The sequence below is a fragment of the Colossoma macropomum genome, unplaced genomic scaffold (genome assembly GCF_904425465.1).
Source record: "Colossoma macropomum unplaced genomic scaffold, Colossoma_macropomum, whole genome shotgun sequence".
Taxonomy (NCBI): domain Eukaryota; kingdom Metazoa; phylum Chordata; class Actinopteri; order Characiformes; family Serrasalmidae; genus Colossoma; species Colossoma macropomum.
Window position 1 is genome coordinate 9,047,039 of NW_023494808.1, and position 23,047 is coordinate 9,070,085.

General features: G+C 41.5%; 1 protein-coding gene across 1 annotated transcript; it reads right to left on the minus strand.

The window, feature by feature from the left end:
• Positions 1-5,498: 5,498 nt before the first annotated feature.
• Positions 5,499-21,339, minus strand: golga7ba (golgin A7 family, member Ba). The gene is made up of 5 exons (XM_036557634.1): positions 21,245-21,339; positions 13,723-13,848; positions 10,048-10,200; positions 8,904-9,005; positions 5,499-5,612 (listed from the first exon to the last, which is right to left on the minus strand). Exons 1-5 carry the CDS (start codon positions 21,254-21,256, stop codon positions 5,532-5,534), a joined length of 474 nt encoding a protein of 157 aa, XP_036413527.1. The 5' UTR covers positions 21,257-21,339; the 3' UTR covers positions 5,499-5,531.
• Positions 21,340-23,047: the final 1,708 nt, after the last annotated feature.

Below are 23,047 nucleotides of genomic sequence, written 5' to 3' on the forward strand. Positions count from 1 at the left end.
TACAGTGCTTGACATGGCAGTGGAAGCTTATGAGATGTTGAGCCTGAAATGTCTTGGTTTGGAAACAAACAAACTAGTTCTTGTTCCCTAATGTAGACAAACACTGCTGACTGACCTGCATATCCACTTTACTGCTGCTGCAGTCAGTTTCTGATCACAGGACTGCTGTTGACCAGCCATTATTTGGATCATGGACCATTCGATTATATGTATCTACACTACGTTTATTTAATTTCCAGTCAAAACAGGCATATAGCTATTCATTTCCAATTTTTCAGGAGATATTTCTGAGGATATTAGATATAAGGTAATCCGCTTGCATGAGGAAGGAGAACGTCAAGGAAAATACATGAAAAAACAAGAATTTCCAAAACTGGAGTTCAAAATAACGATTAAAAACTACAGAGAAAATGAGACTCCTAACAACCACCTGGAAGACCTGACAGACACCAAAACTGTCCCCATCAGATAAACAGCACTTAAAGCTTTCATCTTTGAGAGAGAGGAGAAAATCAAGCTCCACTCTGGATTCAGATCTGAAAACATCCACAGGAGTTTCTGTCCATCCTTCCACTGTGAGACACTCAGCACTATGAGTCTGAAAGGATGTGTAGCTGTTAAGAAGCTCTTACTGAGAAAAGGAGACACAAAAGAAGAAATTGTGCACTAGAACAGCAAAATTGCACATCTGGGATGTGGAGTACAATTTAGGGGCTGATGAGTCTAAATTTGTCATTTGGATGAATTGGATTGGAGAAAGGAGAAAATTTAAATAACAAATTTCTAAATAACCCATTTCTAAGATTGGAGGTGTAGAAAAATATCCCTGCAGGTTTCTCTGAAACACTGAAAGCAAGTCTCCTAAAAAGAATGGAAGCTGTTTTGACTGGAAATTAAAGAAATGAAGGGTGGTCTCTGACTTTCGCACAGTATTTTAGCAATTGACATGAGTACAGCCAGGTATTTATCTATATACATATATCAATCGGCCACTCCATTAAGTACATCTCCTTGTTTCTACGCTCATTGTCCATTTTATCAGCTCCACTTACTATATAGGAGCACTTTGTAGTTCTACAGTTACAGACTGTAGTCCATCTGTTTCTCTGCATACTTTGTTAGCCCCCTTTTACCCTGTTCTTCAGTGGTCAGGACCCCCATGGACCCTCACAGAGCAGGTACTATTTGGGTGGTGGATCATTCTCAGCACTGCTGTAACACTGACGTGGTGGTGGTGTGTTAGTGTGTGTTGTGCTGGTCTCAGTGGATCAGACACAGCAGTGCTGCTGGAGTTTTTAAACACCTCAGTGTCACTGCTGGACTGAGAATAGCCCACAGGCCAACAGCGTCCTGTGGGCAGCGTCCTGTGACCACTGATGAAGGACTGGAGGATGACCAACACAAACTGTGCAGCAGCAGATGAGCTATCGTCTCTGACTTTACATCTACAAGGTGGACCGACAAGGTAGGAGTGTCTAATAGAGTGGACAGTGAGTGGACACAGTGTTTAGAAACTCCAGCAGCACTGCTGTGTCTGATCCACTCGCACCAGCACAACACACACTAACACACCACCACCACGTCAGTGTTACTGTGGCTCTGTGGGGGTCCTGACCACTGAAGAACAGGGTAACAAAGTATGCAGAGAAACAGATGGTCTACAGTCTGTAACTGTAGAACTACAACGTGCACCTATATAGTAAGTGGAGCTGATAAAATGGACAATGAGCGTAGAAACAAGCAGGTGTAGTTAATGAAGTGGCCAGTCAGGGTACGTACACTGCTGCCAAATGTTTGGGGACGCCCAGCTTTTCAAAAGGTTTTTTCATCTGGAAAAACATATTTAACTATAAGCTGTTCAGATTTTGAGATTTTTCTTGCTAATTAAGGGAACAACTGACGAAAGTCCTTATAGAAAAGAGCCAAAGGCCTCATATTACATCCCCACCTTTGAGATGTTTAAACCAACACTGGGTCAAAATAGTGCTTTCAACAATAATTTGGAAAAAAAATGGTCAAATCATCACCTGCCCTTCATACCAAGACACTTTGATGGATGTGAAGCTGAGTGTTGAAGATAAATATAGGATCAGCACATAAGTCACTTTATACTAAGTGGACCTCTGTTTTTCTTACTTGGTCAAAATAAACTGAACAAGACACATTATTAACGAATGCAGGTGTCCCCAAACTTTTGACACACAGTGTATATACGTCAAAGAAAGGTGTGTGTTCTGATCTAAGATCAGTTTTGGCATTTCATCACCTATCAAACACAGTTACATCAACTCTACTGACTCTAATCAGATCAGCTTTCTGGGTCCTGAAATCTACAATGGTACAAAAATCCCAGAATCCCAGAGAATGACCTCTCGGAGCTACAATAACTCAACCATCCTTCTTAAAATCATACATAAAAGCAACAAAAAGGAAAAAAGTGCAAACATGGCCAACTTCTGACCTGCTGTGGAAGACTCTCCTCTGCTCTCTGGGCCCTACAGGCTGCTACATACAACAAAAATAACAACAACAACAACAACTAACGACATGGAATTGCATAATCGAGGATACAATGCTGCCCTACAAAGGTAAAGAGCCGTAACCACAGCAACAGCCAAACTAAACACAGCTTCAGTATGTTGGAAGTGATGTGCACTGTGATATAAAGTGGTACTGTAAACATATATGAGTTAATATAATTGAGCTTAGAGTTGTGCGCAAAAGTTTAGGCGCTGTGGTCAAATTTCATGATTTGTTCATTTTCCAAGTGACATTAAGTGACAAAATTGCACATTTTAATGCACAGTTACTGTCTATTTGCTGAATTTAACATAAAATAAAGCATAAAATATGACTTGTTATATTGTATTTTTTCCAGTATGTTAAATTCAGCACATAAATCAAAACTGTGCAGTAAAATTTGTACAACTAGGTCACATTTAAGTTTGTTCGCTGTCGAGGACGTGTTTTCACTTTGAAAATCAACATATTCTACGACAATAAATATAAGCCTAAATCTGTAACTGGCGCCATAAGAAGCAGAAAACTTCTAAGGCCCGATCCCATTTCACCCCTCGCCCCTACCACCTAACCCTTACCCCTCGGTTTTCCGTGTTCACGTCTAGGGGTAGTGGAAAATCAACCTCTACCCCTTGTACCTCAGTTCTAAGGGGCAAGGTGGTAGGGGTAGAAGTATAAAATGGGATTGGGCCTAAGACTGGTCTTTGTAAAACTAGTTTAACTGGATCGTTCAAACAAGCTTTACATGATTTAAGTCCAACGGTTGCGCACGAGCAAACATATCAACACAGCTGCCATTTTTCAGCTCACTTACTTTGGCAAGAACTGTGTTGATCTAACACGATTTATTCCTGTAAGTTCAAAGCTTTTTTCGGTGCGCTTGGCAATGACAGAACTTTGAAGATGCCTTTCCGTGTTCCACTGTTGCCATAGTTACTGCTCTTTCCCTCAGCAGGGTTCAATGGAAGTGTATGTAAACATGGTTCAGGACACTGTGGCTGTAGTGATTCATGTTCTCTGCAGATCTCTAGAGTGGATGGATGGCACTGAGGGGCTGTAATACGGTCATGTGATTCAGTCCTGATGATCTGTGGTGATTCTGGCACTTCTACATGTCCAGAACAGCTGAAGTGAGTTGCAGTTCTCGGTGCAGTCCGGTTTGTTCACTTGCGCTGTGGATGGCTGTGGTCGCATGGGCAGAACCACTCATGGATTGTGGAACATGAAGGCAAAAGGCATATGTGTGACTGTTTGTGTGTATGTGTGTGTCCTGGAGAGAAGCGGCTGTATTAGGGCCTGACCGATATGAACATTTTATTGCCGATACCGATTTTAAAGATCTGAAAATTACGATAATCAATAATATCAGCAGATGTGATTTAATATGGTGAAAATTTAAACAGATTTCAACTGTTTTAGTTAAACTGTGCCAATCGTCACATGTCAGTTCAGTGTTGGGTAGAACACTTGTAATGTATGTAATACTGTACTGGTACTGGTACTGACTTTAAGGCTTAAAAAGTGTCATCTAGTCTTCCTTTTGGACTATTTCTGATTTAGTTGATGTATTTGGCTTCATAAATAGTCAAGTTCAAATCAGCTGAAGATTCAGCCTCTCCTTTGATTAAACTTGCGAGAACCTACATTTCACAGTATGTTCTAAGAGGGGGATGAAGGAATAATGTGCTGTGTGTCATATTACATTCAGTGCTGTGTGTTGTATCATGGATGCGTTTGCTGTGAGGCTGTAATGAGGACATTCAGGACGTTCTGTTCAGCTGTTTCTCTTTGTCCCTACATGGTCACGTCTGTCACAGCTGTGCTTTGTTGTTCCTATTATAGGCAACTGTCCAAGCAGCGATGCACCTGAGCCTACATAACCATGACTATGGTTGCAGTGAAACTGCAAGGCTGAAGAAATAAAGATCGATCCTCCAGACACAAGGCTGGCCTCCTGATTCACTGAGGGTATGATTCAGCATCTTGATGCACCCAAAACGACGCGCAACTGTTGTCAGTTATAGTGACTGAACTGTTGTGTGGCTTAGGAGCACGCTCAGTAAATCAGAGGTGCACAGCTGGAATCGGCACATATCGAAATCTTTAAATGTTTGAAGGTTTGATTTTGTCTGATTTAAAATGCCACATTAGGCTGTTAAAGAGCTAATGTGTTATTAATTCAGCAAGTTTGGCTAAAAAAAGGTACTGAAATAAGTGTGTTTTGTGTGTTCGTGTTGCCCACGCCTTGTGAAAAAAGGCGAATAATCACTGGCCAAAAATCCGGCAGAAAATGTGTGCTGGAAAAAATTATTATTATTATTATTATTAATTTATTTAATTTTCCCCCAATTTTCTCCCCACTTTAGTCTTATCCAATTCCACCCACTAGTTAGGACCCCCCCAATCACGATACCACCAGTGCTAGGAGGGCGAAGGCTAACACAGGCTTCCTCCGAGAAGCTCACGCAACGTCGTTCGACAGCCCAACACGTGTGGGCGTCAGCTAACAGACGCCTGCACTGACTAGCATCGCATTGGGTGATGGGGGGAGAAGGAGGGGCCATCCTACCCACCCAGAGAGCGAGGCCAGTTCAGTTGTGTTCTCTTGGAAAAAAAGTATTAACAGAAATAGAATGGGATGTAAAAATTCATGATAAATTAAGAATTAATGAAGGCAGAAATCCTAAAATCAGCAAAAGAGTAACTGTCATCTGAATATATGTGTATTAGCAATGGAATCCCACTCTGATCACAAATACCTTATTTTTGTAATCCAGATTACATGCACTGTTCATACCCAGCACGCTCTAGCATCATCCGAATGTGTATGTGAGTTTTTAACGCTTCTCAGTGCCCGACAGCAGGTTTCACAGCTGTTGTTAGCAGTATTACATTGATTGATTTACATTGATTGGTGATTTATCAGCCAATTTAGTGACCAAACGATAAATCGGTCAGGCCCTCGGCTGTGCGCGTGCGTTTGAGTGTGTGTGTGCGCGCGTGTGTGCGCATCATCGTCCACTGCTGCTGGTGGTGCTGCTGCCTGAGCTGGACCCACTGGAGCCTCTGTCCTCATAGATACTGATCTCAATCTGACACAGCAGTCAAGGCAATGACTTTTTAAACCTTGTTATTTCATGTCTCTGGTCACACTTTACCTGAAAATATGAACTTACATCATCTAGAAAATGAAGAATATTTAAATCCTTCATTTCGTCAAGCATGTAGTCGGTTTCAGCGTTGCTCCAAAAGTGTTTCGCTGCGTCTCGCAGCAGCGCTGCTTGCTTATTTCTGGTACCACCGTCTGTTTTTGCACATGCTCAGACTGAGATATCCGAAAGAAATCAGAGTAAGAGTTCACATGCACTGAGAAATCTGATTCCTGAGCTAAAATCCAGCTCTCTTTATCGGATTTCTTAATCAGATTTTCAGACTTTACCCCGACTCTCAGAAATCAGAGTGTGCTGTTTACATGACCATTTGAATAATCAGATAACTTCAGAAATCTGATTATGATCGGATTATTGAGTGAATGTAAACACACTTAATGACGTAACAGTGCCATCAACATGTTATGGAGTTTGTCATATACTGTCATGACACATTATGTCCATAAGTGTCCCGTTCCTATTACCGGTAGTTGTCATGACAGACATCATAATGTTTGATATCATGAAGGCTAACTACAGTCCTCTTAGTTACATTAGCAGTTGACATAAGCTATCATGATAATTCCAGTGTGATGAAAATAAGTGATGCTGTGAAAAGTGGTGCATTAAGCTTAAACCCGAATGTGCAGTGTACATATGACTAAACTAGCAGAAAAAGTTGACGCTCGTCTGTGTAGCGGTGCGGCTAAACACGCAGTGTTTAGACTGGAAAGGAACACACTGTCCTGTGGAAAGAATTTAGCTGACACGGAACAAAAAACTAGTCTATTAGCTTCTTCAGGTACAGCCTACATTCTGAATGCTGACCATTTCGCAGTAACATCACTTTGTAGGTCATCTATCCAACAGGGCTCTACAACAACTTGAGTAGCACAAAGGAAGCAGGAGTACATTTACAAACATTCATTTTTCATGAGCAAACTGCAGCGGCCATTCAAAAGTGAAAGGAAATCTTTTGCTGGGATAAATCAGCACATGAGCTAACACTAGTGCTAACTGAGAGTGAACTAACTTCAGCCATCATTTAGTCACAGTCACTTCAGACTTCAGTCATGTCTGTGGCACGTTAAGGCTCTCGTGTTTCGCAGTAATGTTAACAAAGTATTATACATGTTGGCCATTCTACAGAATCGTCCACTTTTCTATCTGTCCATAGGAGTCACTGGTGTTACTGATCGTCATCGGTGTTACACATAAGAAAGGTAACACCAGAGACATTTTAATGAAAAATGCATTTTACTAAATGAGCATCAAACCACATGATGTCAATCATGGAATATCCACTAAAATATGTAATTTAATCCATTTGTGTTCTATTTTTTCACAATTACCTCAGAACAAAGTCGGTCACACCAGTGACTTCAGCTAAAAGCTTCATATGAAATCATGAGCTAAATGAGAAAATCTCTGATAACTGAAAGACACAGTGGACTCACCATGTGCTTTTCTTCATAGAGCCTCAGAAAACAGGGAAAAGGAAGTCAAGTGATGTCATCAGTGTGATTTTTATTTCAAAATAAGAGACTTTTTGATATGCAGTAACACCAGTGACACGACTCCTGTGGACTTTCATTATATATTTTATAATATTTATTTGGCATGTTTTCTTTATGTCATTTAATTCATATATTTATAGTCATGTATAGATTTTTGCAGTTAAAATGGCAGAAAAACATGTTTTTTACCTCAAATTATGGCCTCACCACATGACTGTGAGGACAAGCTCTTCTGTGGTGTTTGGAATTCTATATGATTGATTTAAAAACCAATATTGCTGAATTGAGGCTCAATAAGGTGTTACTGTTAAAATAACTTATTGTTTTATTTTAAAATATAAATAAATTGTAACCCAAACATGTTTTTCAAGTGTAATATATCTGTAAACACTAGGGACACAAAAATGGACGTTTCTGTAGAATGACCCAAATATAATATACGGTAGTAAGACTTCACTCAAAGAGAAGACACTGAGCTGCCGGTTTATTAGGTACCTACCTTGTACCACTCAGTGCTGACTTAAATACCAGTGGCCGGTTGCACCAGCTGTACGTAAGTTCAAACGTACGTTAGCTGTAACGTGAGTGTTTACTAAGTTCAGGTTAATGCATTACTAAATCAGAACGGTTTGCACCACAAACTAGTTTTAATGTTGGGCTTAGTAGTTACTAAATATTTACACCCCCCTCAGCAGGTGTAAGTGTTGGGGAAACCATCAGAAACCATGTAGAAAGCATAAAAAAGACCAAAAACCCGACTTTGTTGGTTAACTAAGCTAAAAATTCTAAACCCTTTACTTACAGCTCTAATCATCGCCCTGGTTTTAACTCAGAACATGAAGCTAAACACCCACAGCTCTGGCTTAGAGACTCAGCAGCTGCACAAACAGCTAAACTGATCTGCCGCTGTGTCGGTCAGTGAGAAACCGGAGTTCAAAAAGCTGCATATTTGGTTTTCTCATGAAAATATTAAAGAATAATCCGACAGTGACTGTAGATAATTAGTTTTATTCAACTTGTACACACTGTTCTCTTCTATGCCGTTTTTTTTTTTTCATTGAAAAAGTCAGAGCAGCTGCCGTTGCGTTTCCATGGCAGCAGGTTTACTGATTGGTTCTGAACATGTTATCATCCTGTTAAAGCAACGTTCACATTAGTTAGTTGTTACTAGTTAAGACACAATTTACGGATTTGTGGTGCAACCAAGTTTAGTAACAGCATAGTTTGAAACTAACTAGTATAACTAAGGACTCGGTAAAGACTTTATACACCAGGTCCAGGTTGCCAGGCTAAATGTTTGTGCGGTGTAAATGTTTATCAGCGTCAGCTTTTGACACATATATATCTACATGTGAGAAGCTGATTCGTGTTCCCCTTTACAACAACATCAACTATTTTCGTTACACCTGTAATGGTAGCATGACATGGTTATATACCCGAACAAAATCTGTCATGACAGCGATATAACATCGTCCATGTTATGTACAGTAAAGTATTACTGACTTTTGCTCCACCTAAAAAGACTAAAAACGTCTTCAGATTTTTGCATCAGCAGGCTGGAAAAAATATTAACCAATAATATCATGTTTCACCTTCCCCTCCCAACACCCCCACCTATCATGGAGAGCATCATCTTACCTGAACCTCAAAAGTGCAATTACAATCACAAATCACAAGTACAAGCTCACACAAACGCACACATTGTGTGGAAGGATACGACCCTCATGCCCCTCTCTATAGGGTCGGTAATGAGCAGACCTCTGGGAGCGTAAATCTTCTCATTCTGCTCCTGAATGTACCGCGAGATCTTCTTCAGGACCTACACAGACACATGTACACACACAGCATTTCACCCAAGTTAATAAGATCATCCGGACACATCATAATAACATCAGTAGTTGACGTCTAAGGCAGGGGTCGCAACCCAAATGTTAAGAAGAAGAAGAGCCATTTTGTCCATTCAACAAAAGCTGAACCACTTTGGGAGCCACAACATTTTAGGTCCATTTTACTGAAGTAACGTTTTACCATCTTTTCTGTAAGTATGTCTCAGTATGTGCTGATGTGCTAGTATAGACTAAAAAATATAACATAAATGAAAATGCAGACTGACTTTACTCTGCTTTAAGCTGTAGCTCAGCTATAGCCGCTTTTCTCACATCTCTGGCAGGAAACTTTTCCAAAAAAGTAGTTTCTTGTAAAATGTCTCTCAACGTTCGACTTTTTACGAGGCTGTAGTCGCTCCTCATTCGCCAGCTTCTTGTTCAAATTTTCCCGTTTCACCTTACACAGTGCCTGAAGCGGCAGAATGTAACTGCTGCACCATTTAAGGTGGAACGGAAAAATTCGAAGAAGAAGCTGACTTCAGCTTCGTGAATTTTTAGTGTTTGTCAATTTCTTGTTGCAGATTAAACGTATCAGGAAACCAGCTGGAATGATTATAAATGCAAATAAGTCCATTCATCTCCAAATTGTACTCTTAAATCTCTCTCTGTGCTTTTCTTTAGCTACTAACTAGGTGAGATTGTTGTCTGTGTTGCTATGTGACCAGCAGTCTGTGTGCCAACCTGCAGGGTTAAAGGGTGAATTAGCAGTTCTACATTAACTCCAGCGTTTAAGACCATTTATTAAGATTTAGTGTTAAAACTGTGTTGAACAATCAGCAGAGCTTTATTTTAATGCAAAGGAGGATTATTTTATATCCTCATTCTCATTCCGCTTGCGGGCGCCCTCCGCTGTTCAGCAGTGATGTTTTTGATATAATGGGGGAAATAGGAAGTGGCTCCTCATAAACCTCATAAATCTGGCAACATGTCAGTGTTGTCCTTTGCGTATCCAGACGCAGCATCACACACATCTACCTTTTCATAGCGCGTCTCCATGCAGAGGAAGATGAGGTAGGCGGTGATGCAGGCCAGGCAGCCCTCCAGGTAGGAATGGCCTCCGATCTTCTCCGCCTCCGCATAGTAATTATTCAGCGTCTTCACCGTGTCCTCAAACAGAGTCTTCTCAATCTGTCCAATCAGTCGGCAGATAGCAGATCAGCCAGCCAATCAACATGATGCATCACAATGGAAAAATGATGAAGGAGCAAACTGTCGCTGAAAACCTCACATCTCCACAATGAAACTCTCTAGATACTGTAAAACTGTTCTTACGTTAGGTTAAAAAGCTTAATAGGTTTGATTTTCAAAATTTCTACTGATGCATTCATAGTAAAACGAAAAAGAAGAAATGGAGTTGTTGTCCGAAATGGAAACCTCACAGAAGAAACAGATTCGACCTTTAATGCAGGTTAATGTAATGAGATTTTATTCCAGGTTATGTTGGATCATTTCTATCAGTCCATTCATCATAAAAATGCTCACATAATGTAAAGAGCAGCTGTGTTTTCAAACATCTCTAATGCAGGTTTAATATAACAGGTCATCACTGAAACAACATGACTGACAGTCTAATTAGTCTAATGACTGGTCAATTCTCCTTGAAGGACCATCCAATTCAGATAAACCTCTCTCTGCTTCTCTTGCTCCGTTTCTCTCTCTTTGCTTGTCTCTGCCTTTTTCATCTCTCTCTATCTTTCTCCCTCTCCTTCTCTCTCTCTCACTTTCTTTCAGCAGGTCTATTGTTTCTCTCTCTCTCTCTCTCTGTGTCTCTCTCAGCAGGTCTACTGTATCTCTGCGTCTCTCTCAGCTGGTCTCCTGTATCTCTGTGTCTCTCTCAGCAGGTCTACTGTATCTGTGTCTCTCTCAGCAGGTCTACTGTATCTCTCAGTGCCTCTCTCAGCAAGTCTATTGTATCTCTCTCTGTGTCTCTCTCAGCAGGTCTACTGTATCTCTGTGTCTCTCTCAGCAGTCTGTCTTTGTGTCTCTCTCAGCAGGTATACTGCATCTCTGTGTATCTCTCAACAGTTCTATTGTATCTCTCTGTGTCTCTCTCAGCAGGTTTATTGTATCTCTATCTCTGTGTCTCTCTCAGCAGGTCTATTGAATCTCTCTCTGTGTCTCTCTTAGCAGGTCTACTGTATCTCTTTGTGTCTCTCTCAGCAGGTTTATTGTATCTCTATCTCTGTGTCTCTCATCAGGTCTATTGTATCTCTGTGTCTCTAAGCAGGTCTATTGGATCTCTCTGTGTCTCTCTCAGCAGGTCTAGTGTATCTCTCTCTGTGTCTCTCTCAGCAGGTCTGTTGTATCTCTCTCTGTGTCTCTCTCAACAAATGTTTTGTTTCTCTCTCTCTCGCACTGCAAGTCTTTGGTATCTCTCTCTGTCTCTCAGCAGGTCTTTTGTTTCTCTCTCTCTCTGTTTCTCTCTCAGCAGGTCTTTTGTTTCTCTCTCTCTCTGTTTCTCTCTCAGCAGGTCTTTTGTTTCTCTCTCTCTCTGTTTCTCTCTCAGCAGGTCTATTGTTTCTCTCTGTAATTGTATCTGTCTGTGCTCAAAAGTGTTTAAATGACTTGTTACAGATAACACACTCTTAATTTAATACCCCAACGATCATTTACCTCTCGCTCTCTCTCTCAGCAGGTATTTTTTATCTCTTTCTCTCTCTCTGGCTCTCTCAGCAGGTCTATTGTATCCCTCCCTCTTTCTCTCTCTCTCTGTAATTGTATCCCTTTGTGCTCAAAAGCATGTAAATGCCTCATTGCAGATAACACACTGTTAATTTGATACCCTAGGATCATTTACCTCTCTCTATCTCTGTCTCTGTCTCTCTCTCTCTCTCTCTCTGTCTCTCTCTCTCTGTGAGAGTGTGTGTTCAGCACTGCTGACACTGTAGGGGGGATCATAAACCCTCCAAAAGCAAAAAAAACAGCAGACCAACAAGCCATTTAAAATGCTTAAAGGGCTCATTTCATGGTAATCTGAATTTCTCTCACTTTTAAAACAAAGAAGTTGGAAGTAAAATGTAAATATTGTTAAAGTTTCAAAATGTTCCATCACTCCTGAGTCCATACAATCCATATACAGACAATAAGATGCAAAACTACCTGTTTTGGATTCATTGTAACTGTGCTGTCATGACAACCAACTCATTCACATGAAATGCACTCGGAAAGTCTTCAGACCCTTTTACTTTTTTCACATTTTGTTATGTTGTGGCCTTGTGCTAAAATAAAAAAAACAAGTTTTACCCCATCATTCTGCACTCAATACCCCTTCATGACTAAGTGAAATTTTAGAAATTAATTTAAAAGGAAAAACTAAAATTTCACATGGACATAAGCACTCAGACCCTTTGCTATGACACCTAAAATCTAGCTCTGAGGGCCTCTCATTTCTCTTGATCATCTTTGACACCTTGACTGGTGTCCACATGTGGTAAATTCAGTTGATTGGACATAAATTGGAAAGACACAAACCTATAAAAAATTTCTGCTGTGCTAAAACTTCCCAAGAGCACAGTGGCTTCCATAGTTCTTAAACAGAAGCAGGTTGGAACAACCAGGACTCTTCCTACAGTTGGCCACCCCACCAAACTAAGTAACTGGGGGAGAAGGACCTTGGTAAGAGAGGTGACCAAGAACCCAATGGTCACTTTGGCTGAGCTCCAAAGATCCTGTGTGCAGATGGGAGAAACTTCCAGAAGGATAACCATCACTGCAGCACTCCAACAATCTGGGCTTTATGGCAGAGTGGCCAGACAGAAGCCTCTCCTCAGTAAAAGACACATGAAAGCCCACCTGGAGTTTGCAAAAAAGCATCTAAAGGACTCTCAGAAACAAGATTCTCTGATCTGATGAACTTTTTGGCCTCAATTCTAAGCATCATGTCTGGAGGAAATCAGGCACTGCTCATCACCTGCCCAAAACCATCCCTACAGTGAAGCATGGTGGTGGCAGCACTATGCTGTGGGGTTGTTTTTCAGCAGCTGGGACAGGGAGACTGGGAAAGCTGAATGGAGCCAGGTACAGAGATATTCTAAATCCAGGTGTGCAAACCCTGTTGGCATCATACCCAAGAAGACTGGAGGCTGTAATCGCTGCCAAAGGTGCTTCAACTAAGTACTGAGTAAAGGGTCTGAATACTCATCAATACAATATTTTAGTTTTTCCTTTTCTATAAATTTGCAAAAAAAATGTAAATTCTGTTTTCACTTTGTCAGAGTGCAGAATGATGCAGAAAAACTTGATCTTTTTAATCAAGCAAGACTGCAACATAACAAAATGTGAAAAAAGTGAAAGGGTCCGAAGACTTTCCCAAATGCATTGTATATCCACCTGTTCAGCCAACAGAAGTTTAGCCCCGCTCATCCACACTTAAGAAATGTTTCAGCTCTGAGTGCTTTTTGAACAAGGCACAATACAGGGCAGCCAATCAGAACACAGCTCATTTACATATATCAGTCTTAAAGGCACAGTAACAAAAACAGCCTGTTGAATTCTAAGGGATGAAGAGAGGTTGGAAAATGGTTATGGAGAAAAAGAATTATGACCATTTTTGGTGCATAAAACTGCACAAATGTTACAGGCGGAAACAATAAAATACAAGAAAAATGTAGGATACAGGGCCTTTGATACCACCCTGCATCTCTCTCTTACCCTGCTGTCCAGTTCGGAGGGGAATTTGGTCTGGAATTTGCAGACGGTTCCCTCTGAGTAATCTCTCTGGATGAAGACTTTATTGGCCAGAGAGGCGCTGTGTCTCAGCTCCTGCAGGTTGTGGAACTGTAACAGAGGATATAAAACACAGAGTCATTGAAATGAAAGGACACAGCAGGACACTGACGATGAACTCGACTATAATGGATATTTGGAACACAGCATATACATATATATACACCGATCAGGCATAACATTATGACCACCTCCTTGTTTCTACACTCATTGTCCATTTTATCAGCTCTACTTACTATATAGGTGCACTTTGTAGTTCTACAATTACAGACTGTAGTCCATCTGTTTCTCTGCATACTTTGTTACCCTGTTCTTCAGTGGTCAGGACCCCCATGGACCCTCACAGAGCAGGTACTATTTGGGTGGAGGATCATTCTCAGCACTGCAGTAACACTGAGGTGGTGGTGGTGTGTTAGTGTGTGTTGTGCTGGTCTGAGTGGATCAGACACAGCAGTGCTGCTGGAGTTTTTAAACACTGTGTCCACTCACTGTCCACTCTATTAGACACTCCTACCTTGTCGGTCCACCTTGTAGATGTAAAGTCAGAGACGATAGCTCATCTGCTGCTGCACAGTTTGTGTTGGTCATCCTATAGTCCTTCATCAGTGGTCACAGGACGCTGCCCACAGGACGCTGCTGGCTGGATATTTTTGGTTGGTGGACTATTCTCAGTTCAGCAGCGACACTGAGGTGTTTAAAAACTCCAGCAGCACTGCTGTGTCTGATCCACTCGTACCAGAGCAGGTGTTTCTAAACGGCTATTCAACGTAGTTGCTAAGGTGTTGCTAGGCGGTTGCTATGGCATATTAGGTAGTCAGTAGGGTGCTGCTAGGTGGCTGCCACAGTATTGCAGGTGGCTGCTTGGGTGTGGCTGTGCAGTTGATAGAGTATTTCAGGTGGTTACTAGGGCATTGACAGATGGTTAGTAGGTGGCTTGTCAAGCCAGCTTAATGAGTTTAAGGGGCCATTCTCAGAATGAAACCCCCACGGTTTGACATATTAATGACATTTTCATTTCTTTAACAGTTACAGTAAAAATGCCTTAAAGTTCAGTCTGATGTGATTTTGCTCTATTGTGGACATCATCTTGGCAGTCACATGAACACACAGATACGTCATGTGTCACTGCCAATAAAATGGGACGCTCTGAAGCAGCCGCATGTGAGCCTGAGATCACCAGGCCCAATGCCGGCTGTCAAATATAGGGTTATAAAGACCCCAGCATTGGACTGCAGAACAGTGGAACTGTGTTCTTCAGCGTGATGGAGCTCCATCCAATACCTTGGTGATGAGTTGGAGTGATCCAGAACTAATCATCCAACATCAGTACTTGACCTCACTAATGCTCTCGTGGCTGAATGCAATCAAATCCTCACAGCAATGTTTCAACATCTAGTGTCTTCTCAGAAGGTTTGAGGCTGCTACTGCAGCAAAGGAGGAACAGACTCCTCCATAATACCCCTGATTTCAGAAGAAACACTGAATGAGCAGGTGTCCACATACTTTTGGACACATAGTGTATGAACATGCACACAGCCCCACGTGTAAACGTGCATTCATCAGCAGATGCTGGACGCACATGCCCTCACACCACTTTCACAATCACTATTACATTGACCTTGACTTCCATGTGATGCAGTGAACACTGAATGGGCCTGACAGACGAAGGTTTTGTAATTAACTGGTAAAGTCAGGCCTCTGGAAACTTAAAAATAATCAATCAAGTCAATTACATAGCTATTACAATTAAAAGCAATTCTGCCAAGGCATCTATTACCGAGGCTACATCAGTCCTAAGATCTGAGTGAACTCTCTGAACTCTCGTTCCTACTGACACATCACAGTTCTGCAGTTTCAGCGCACGCCGCAATTTGCTTACTGTAACATAGAACCTTTGGTTTTAAACCACAGTGCCTTGTACTGAACAGGCCGTTAATCTGCACATCACTATAATTAAACCACAATTACAGAGCAATGCTAATCAGTTCAGTTGCAAATGTCCTTCGATTGTTGCCGCGTCATGCAGCAAAGTCAGCTGCAAATTTTCCCCATAGGCACCTACATTACAGACTGAAAGCCTGCAGTACTTAATGAACACCTGCAGCAGTAAATGAACGCCTACAGTTCTGAACAAACGTCTACAGTACTGAATGGACACTTACAGTATTTAACATCACATAAAGAAATGGTCAATGAATGCATACAGTACTAAATAAACCATTACAGTGCTGAATAAGCACCTAAAGCACCTAAATACAGTACTGAAAGAACATCTGCATTTCTGAATGAATGGCTACAGTACTGATTAAAGTCCTACAGTGCCGAATAAACACCTGCTGTACTGAAAGATTGTCTAAAGTACTGAATAAACACGTACAGCACTGAAATATTGCCGAAAGGAATGAATAAACACCAACAGTACTGAAGGAATGCTTAAAGTACTGAATAAACACCTACATTACTGAATGATTGCCTAAAGTACTGAATAAACACCTACAGTACTGAATGATTGCCTAAAGTACTGAATAAACACCTATCGTACTGAATGAATGCCTACAGTACTGAATAAACACCTACAGTACTGAATGATTGGCTAAAGTACTGAATAAACACCTATCGTACTGAATGAATGCCTACAGTACTGAATAAACACCTACAGTACTGAATGATTGGCTTAAGTACTGAATAAACACCTAAAAAGGTGAGATGTGTTGCTTTTCCACCGTTTACAGGATTTAATTTCAGTTCGGCGCTGCTGCCATGGTAACGCTGAATGAGTGCAGTGGGACAAAAACACATGAATTCTGATCCGAGTGTTCACATTAAGATCGGATATGTACCCGATCTAGGACCACATAAGAACATATGTTTTTTGCCCTAATGTGACTCAGATCTGATGATTTCAGGGCTGTGTGGACACAAATCTCATCTGACAAATCCGACCAGTACCCGATTTGTGGTCATGCGTCCTTAATGTGAACACATCATTCAGCGTTACCATGGCAGCAGCGCCAAACAGAAGTTAAAGCCTGTAAACGGTGGAAAAGCAGCTCATCTCACCTTTTTCTCCTTCGTCTCGCTCTAATAATGAAGCTGAGAGCTGATCAGAGTTAATTATCTTCTCAGTGAAGCTCGTTCTGCTCGTTAGTTTGTGCTGATGATGAACGTGACGTTACTGAGTAGGATGAGCTCATGCGGCTCATTTCAGGACGCCGGTTCGTCACATTAATGACAAATTTGAATCACTTACCTAAACGAGTGTGAACCATCGTGTCAGAGAGATCGGATTTGGGCAAAAAATCAGATTTTGAGCAGCAAGGCTTGTAATGCGAACACAGCTAAAGTGGCTCAGGTCGGATTTGAAAAGATCAGATTTGCGTGTCCACACAGTCCTGAAAACATCAGATCTGAGTCACATTAGGGCAAAAAAATCAGATTTGTGCCTCTTCAACCTGGTAATGTGAACGCAGCCGAAGAGCGAATTAAATGCTGTATTCAATAGCTGTCCAATCAATACTGTGTGTTAATTTAACCCCTTAAAATTACACACTATAATTACATACTATGGCTTATTATTCAGTAAGTACAGGGACTTCAATGCAAACTGGCTGAGCTTCTCAGGTTATAGAAGTGTTAGAAGGCCTGCTGGGGTCAACTGTAAGGTTTTTACTGTGAGACTGTGTTGATATGTTTTATCTATGGATATTTAATGTAAGCATTTCGTGAGTTAATGTAATGCATGTAAGTTAGTTCAACGCAGGCCACTGTCTATAGTGTACAGCTACTGTGGCTCATTAAGGCCGAATATCAGGCTTGTTATAACTGATAAATGTGTGTGTGCCAGTACAGCGGACCGTGTGAGCCTCCCATGCTGCTGCTGATCTCTCTGTTTTGTCTCACTGGCCAGACTGAGCCTCCTTGTCATGGCGTGACTAAATGCTCTGGGCTGTTGACGCCGCACGCTTCATTAATAATGGACGCGCGAGCTCAGTGGCAGTGCTGCCGTCAGCCAGCCCCTCTACAGGACACAGCAGATCGATGGAGCAAAGGCGTTCCGTGTTTCTGACACACACACACAGCGCAGAAGTCAGATACCTCGCTTCATTATCGAATTTCCAGACAAAACAACTTATTCATTTTTCAGGAGGTATTTCTGAGGACATCGGGAGAAGATGAGGAAGGGGAAGTCAACAGAAAATAAGTGGAAGAACAGGAGCTTCCAAAACCGGAGTACAAAAAATGAATAAAGCTACAGAGAAAATGAGATTCCTAACAACCACCTGAAACACCTGGCAGACACCAAAACTGACAACACCAGTGAGTGCATCTAAGACTGCCTCAGATCTGAAATGATCTGTCCATCCTTCCACTGTGAGACACTCAGCACTATGGGTCTGAAAGGATGTGTAGCTGTTAAGAAGCTCTTACTGAGTAAAGGAGACACATCAAACAAAGGAGCTGAACAGTGGACTGACCACCCCAGAGTCCAGACCTCAACATCACTGAATGTGTTTGGGATTATTTGGATTGTGAGAAGCAAAAAATGTTAAACCAGCTTCTAAGACTGAACTTCGGAGGTGTGAAAAACATCCCTGCAGATTTTTCTGAAAAACTGAATGTGAATCCATTTAAAGGATTGAAGCTGTAATAAAGTGTGGACACACTAAATACAGATATATCACTTCTGTCACAACAAAACCTTGTTATATATTAAATCATCCTTGTTAAAAAAAAATATATATATATATATAGATAGATAGATAGATAGATTTTGCTGTTGTCGGAAGAAAACCTCGTATCTCCATTTTTGTTGTTTTTCAGTTTTTGACATCATTTGAAAATACCTGTTGTCCTTTACATTGTGTGTAAATTTCATGGTGAATGGACAAAAAGAAACGGCCAAAAATGACTTGGGAAAACGTTTGGTTCCATTGACTTACATTAAAAGTAAAGTAGGCTTTTTTCTTCTCCTGTAAAGTTACCATTTTGGAGATACGAGGTTTTGTTAGAACAACAGCAATATATACATATATATATATATATATATATATATATATATATATATATATATACATATATATATATATGTGTGTGTGTGTGTGTGTGTATAAATCTATATAAAACCACTGTCTTTACTAAAGAACCCTCAAAGAACCATGCATTTCAGAGTCTAGTACAGTAATAGTTATTATTATTATTAATAGTGTTACTAGTAGTATTACTGTTGTTATTATTAATATTTATTATTATTATTATTACCCCGGGAACCAAAATCTAATATTTGCTCTCTCTCTCTCTCTCTCTCTCTCTCTCTCCTCTCTCACACACACACTGTCTCTCACACACACACACACTGAACACACACACACACACACACAAACACACACACACACTCTCTCTCACACACACACACACACTCTCACACACACACACACACACACAGAGGAGCAGTGACAGAGGGTCTCTATGAAAACCTCATCTGTGAATCGCAGCATCACGAGACACCAGCGCGCTCAAGGTTACTCCTCGTGACGTCTCGTGACGTCCCATAAACAACATTAGCCAAACAAGTTAAAGTAAACACAGAGGCGCGTGCTAGGCGCGATCGGGTCACTTGTCCGCGTGTGAGTGGGAGGAGAAGCGGAGCTCGCTCACAGACTGGTGACAGAGGGGCAGCGCGGCTCTGCCGGCCGCTGTCCGCGGTGCTGAAGTCATCTCCGCTCGCGGGTCTGGCGGGAAATGTTTGCTGTGTTTTGTTTCTTCCGACGAGAATTAAAAACAAACAAACAAACAAACAAACAAACGGAGAAGCCAAAGAGCCGCAGGACACAGCGCGCCGCTCCGACCGCTTTGATGTCGTCCACGCGGCTGCTACGTCACCCCTGCGCGCGCCCACTCTGACCGACTGCACGCGTTCCATTCGATTTTTAAAAAAGCTTAACGGTTTCGTTTTGTTTTAAATCTTAACGGTTTTGTTTTGTTTTAAATCCTAACGGTTTCGTTTTGTTTAAAATCTTAACGGTTTTGTTTTGTTTTAAATCTTAACGGTTTCATTTTGTTTTAAATCGTAACGTTTTTTTTTTTAAAACCCCTGATCGCGCGCCATGTTTCTTGGTTATTTTAAAGGGCAACTCCACCATTTTTTCAAAATTTCCGCATAATTAAATGTTCGAGACGTAAACAGACTCATTCAGAGCGGTTTGGCGCGAAAGGCTCCGTTCTAGACAAACTTAAAAGTCAGAACTGTTCACAGTGGTGGTGATGGGAACCAGACGTCTGAAGAGCTGAACGCCTTTAAAGCTCCCTCACAGAACGTGATTAGATGCTGTGATGTCAGATATGGGCTGCCCGGTGTCTGAGACACGGTTTTATGGTAGTTTTCTGGCCTGAAATGCATTTTAACCTATTTATTTTAATCCAGTCATGGCGGAGGGATACATTGTGAGGCAAAATAGTCCCCAAAGACTTATTACAGCTTAACTTTTTCAGGTTTATCACTATTTTACCATCATTAACATCACATATAAACACTCAGAAGACTCGTGTAGCTTCACTGGTGGATTTGGATAGTAAATAAATTGAATGTATTTGTGTTGTAGACATCGTTCCTATCACCACCACTGTACTCGGTTTACTTCTTAAGTACTGAATTATGCAAATTTTGGTGGAATTCTCCTTTAAGCTCTTGGCTGGTGTGGTGTGATACGGCTGAACGTGTGTCTCACGGTATAATTAATATGTCTGAGTCTCTAATTAAGCATTTTTAACCAAATTTTGAAACGTTGGTGGAGTTCTCCTTTCACCCTGACCTCAGAATCTCTGAAAGACGCCCTGCGGCCGAACCTGCAGCCTTTTCACCCGGACTACTGGAAACTCACGGCGGGACTGTTAGACCACACTCTTAAAAAGAGGGTTCTTTAGAGAACACAGTGGTTCTATCGTCATTATACATCATTACCTATCACACCAACATCATTCACGGTGATGGATAGCCATGGTTCTATATAGAACGATTGTATGGGGCACCAAAAGGGTTCTGCTGTTGTGTACGATGTCAAGCCTGTAACAGTAGCAGAACCCTTTTTGGTGCTCCAGAGAACCATTTTCAAAAAAAAAAAAGGTTCTATACAGAACCATATCCAACATTCTCAGTCTATCTGAAGAACCATTTCACCACGCAAAGAACCATTTAAGCATGAAATCGTGGTCCTAAATAGAACGTTCCGTTTACTAAAGAACCCTTGGAGAACCATCGTACTGAGAGTGTATCATACTGTATGATACACTGGATGGATGCCGGTTTGCTCTGATCGATAGAATACATTAGGTTAGATCTCCAGCCTAGACTGGAGCTCTCAGTGAGAGATGGTGCTGCTGCTCGGGTTCTACCACCAAAAAAAGAACCAGAACAGAACATTCAGCCGTTATAAAGAGAGCAGGTTCTCACCTCTGTCGCCATGTTGTTGGCTCGTTGGCCGTAATCGCTTTAACAGGACGCGAAAGAGAGAGACGGATTACAGGCGGGATTGATGGACGTTCGTTCCCCACCCGTTTTCGGGAAGCCACGCCCTCCTGTTTGGATTGACTTAGCTTCTTGTAGTATCCCGCTGATTGGCGGACCGCTTGTTGCCAGCCCATCAGAGCGCGGGAGGAGGGACACGGCTAGCCAATCCTAGCGCTGGAAGGGCGGGGCTTGCCAGAATACGGGTGGGGATAAAAATAAATGGGAACGGTTTGGTGGGGGAGGCTGTGATGACATTTAAAGGGCCCACACCCTACATTTCTCCCGTGTTGTAATGCTTCCCCTTTTAGGTTCATTTGTAATGTTTGTCTGTTCTTGTGTATCAAAAATGGTCGTAATTCTTTTCTTTTTAAACCATGACCATTTTCCCAACCTCTCTTCAGCTCTCAGAGTTACTGTTACTGTGCCTAAATGAGCTCTGTTCTGATTGGCTGTCCTGTATTGCACCTCATTAAAAAGCAGTCCTGGCTGAAACACTCCTTATAACTTCAGTGTGAAAGTAAGCTGAACAGGTGGATAGAGGGTCCTATCCCATTTCACCCCTCGCCCCCACCACTCAGCCCTTATCCCTTTGTTTTGCGCGTTCATGTCTAGGGGTAGGGTGTCCCGATCTTTGTTGAGATAGAGGGGTAGGGCGAAGTGTTAGGACTACACGGCCCTCCAAACGGAGGTTTTTCAGACTCCAAACAGAGTAATATGGGGAAAAAAATGAAAAAAACAGCAAGATGGCTGAACAAGCGACCAAAGAAACCCACAAATGTGAAAATTTTCTCTGTTTAAAAATTATAACCATCATATTACCTTAGTGTGATGTCGTTTCAGTGTATTATGGTCCTTTTCTTCAAAACAAGCATAAAAAAAATCGCTAGTAGTAGCTGATGTCTCGGTAGCTAGCTGGCTAAATTTCCCGTCAGAACAGGAAAATTAGAATGAGAATCTGGCAAATATCCGACTTCATATCACTGAAGCATTAGGGGTGGGTGATAATAAATAATTGTCCCCCTCTTTAAAAGCATATGAAGCACTGAATGTAACTAAAGCCAGCAGTGAGGAGCTGAACTTCACCCTCCTCTGCTGTCACTGCAGACTGGCAGGGTCGCCTACAGAGCAGCGCTAGTAGCTGTTAATGAAGTAATGCTCTTTTTATTTGAGGGTCCCATTTCAGAGGGAAGATTTCAACCACTACCCCAAGTAACTCAGTTCCAAGGGGTTAGAGTGACACTCGAAAACAAAGGGGTAGGGGTAAAAATAAGAAACGGGATTGGGCCAAAGTAAATTACATCACAGAAGCAACAAATTCATAACGAGCTGTTTGCGGCATAGTTTCCATATAAGCGTGTATGGACTGGAGTAGTGAATGATGCACTTTGAAGCTTTGATCATGTTTACATATTACTTCAAACTCCGTTCTCCATCACAGGGGCCCTTTAAGGGGCGTAAACAGGCTGTGATGGGCATGTATTTACATTTAGTCATACAAATTAGGCAAAGAACTGAATTTTCTGAGAAGTGACTTCATTATTCTAAACACCGAAGTGGATGTCAGTCTGATTTCTGAAATCTTTTTGGATGGCGAACGTTTATCTACACATTCAGAGTAAACAAAGTTTCCACAGTAAAGAGGTTTATTACTGTAAATGTTTACAGAACCGATGACACAGCACACAAGCTACAGCTGCAGAATCGGACCACAGATCTGCCGAACCCGGAAATCACTTGATTCGCGGT

What these genes read in the sequence shown, in the direction of transcription:
- golga7ba (XM_036557634.1), bottom strand. An exon ending in CCTCCGAACTGGACAGCAGG is followed by an intron (nt 10,201 to 13,722) that starts GTAAGAGAGAGA and finishes CTGATTGGACAG; the next exon opens with ATTGAGAAGACTCTGTTTGA. An exon ending in TGGAGACGCGCTATGAAAAG is followed by an intron (nt 9,006 to 10,047) that starts GTAGATGTGTGT and finishes GTGTCTGTGTAG; the next exon opens with GTCCTGAAGAAGATCTCGCG.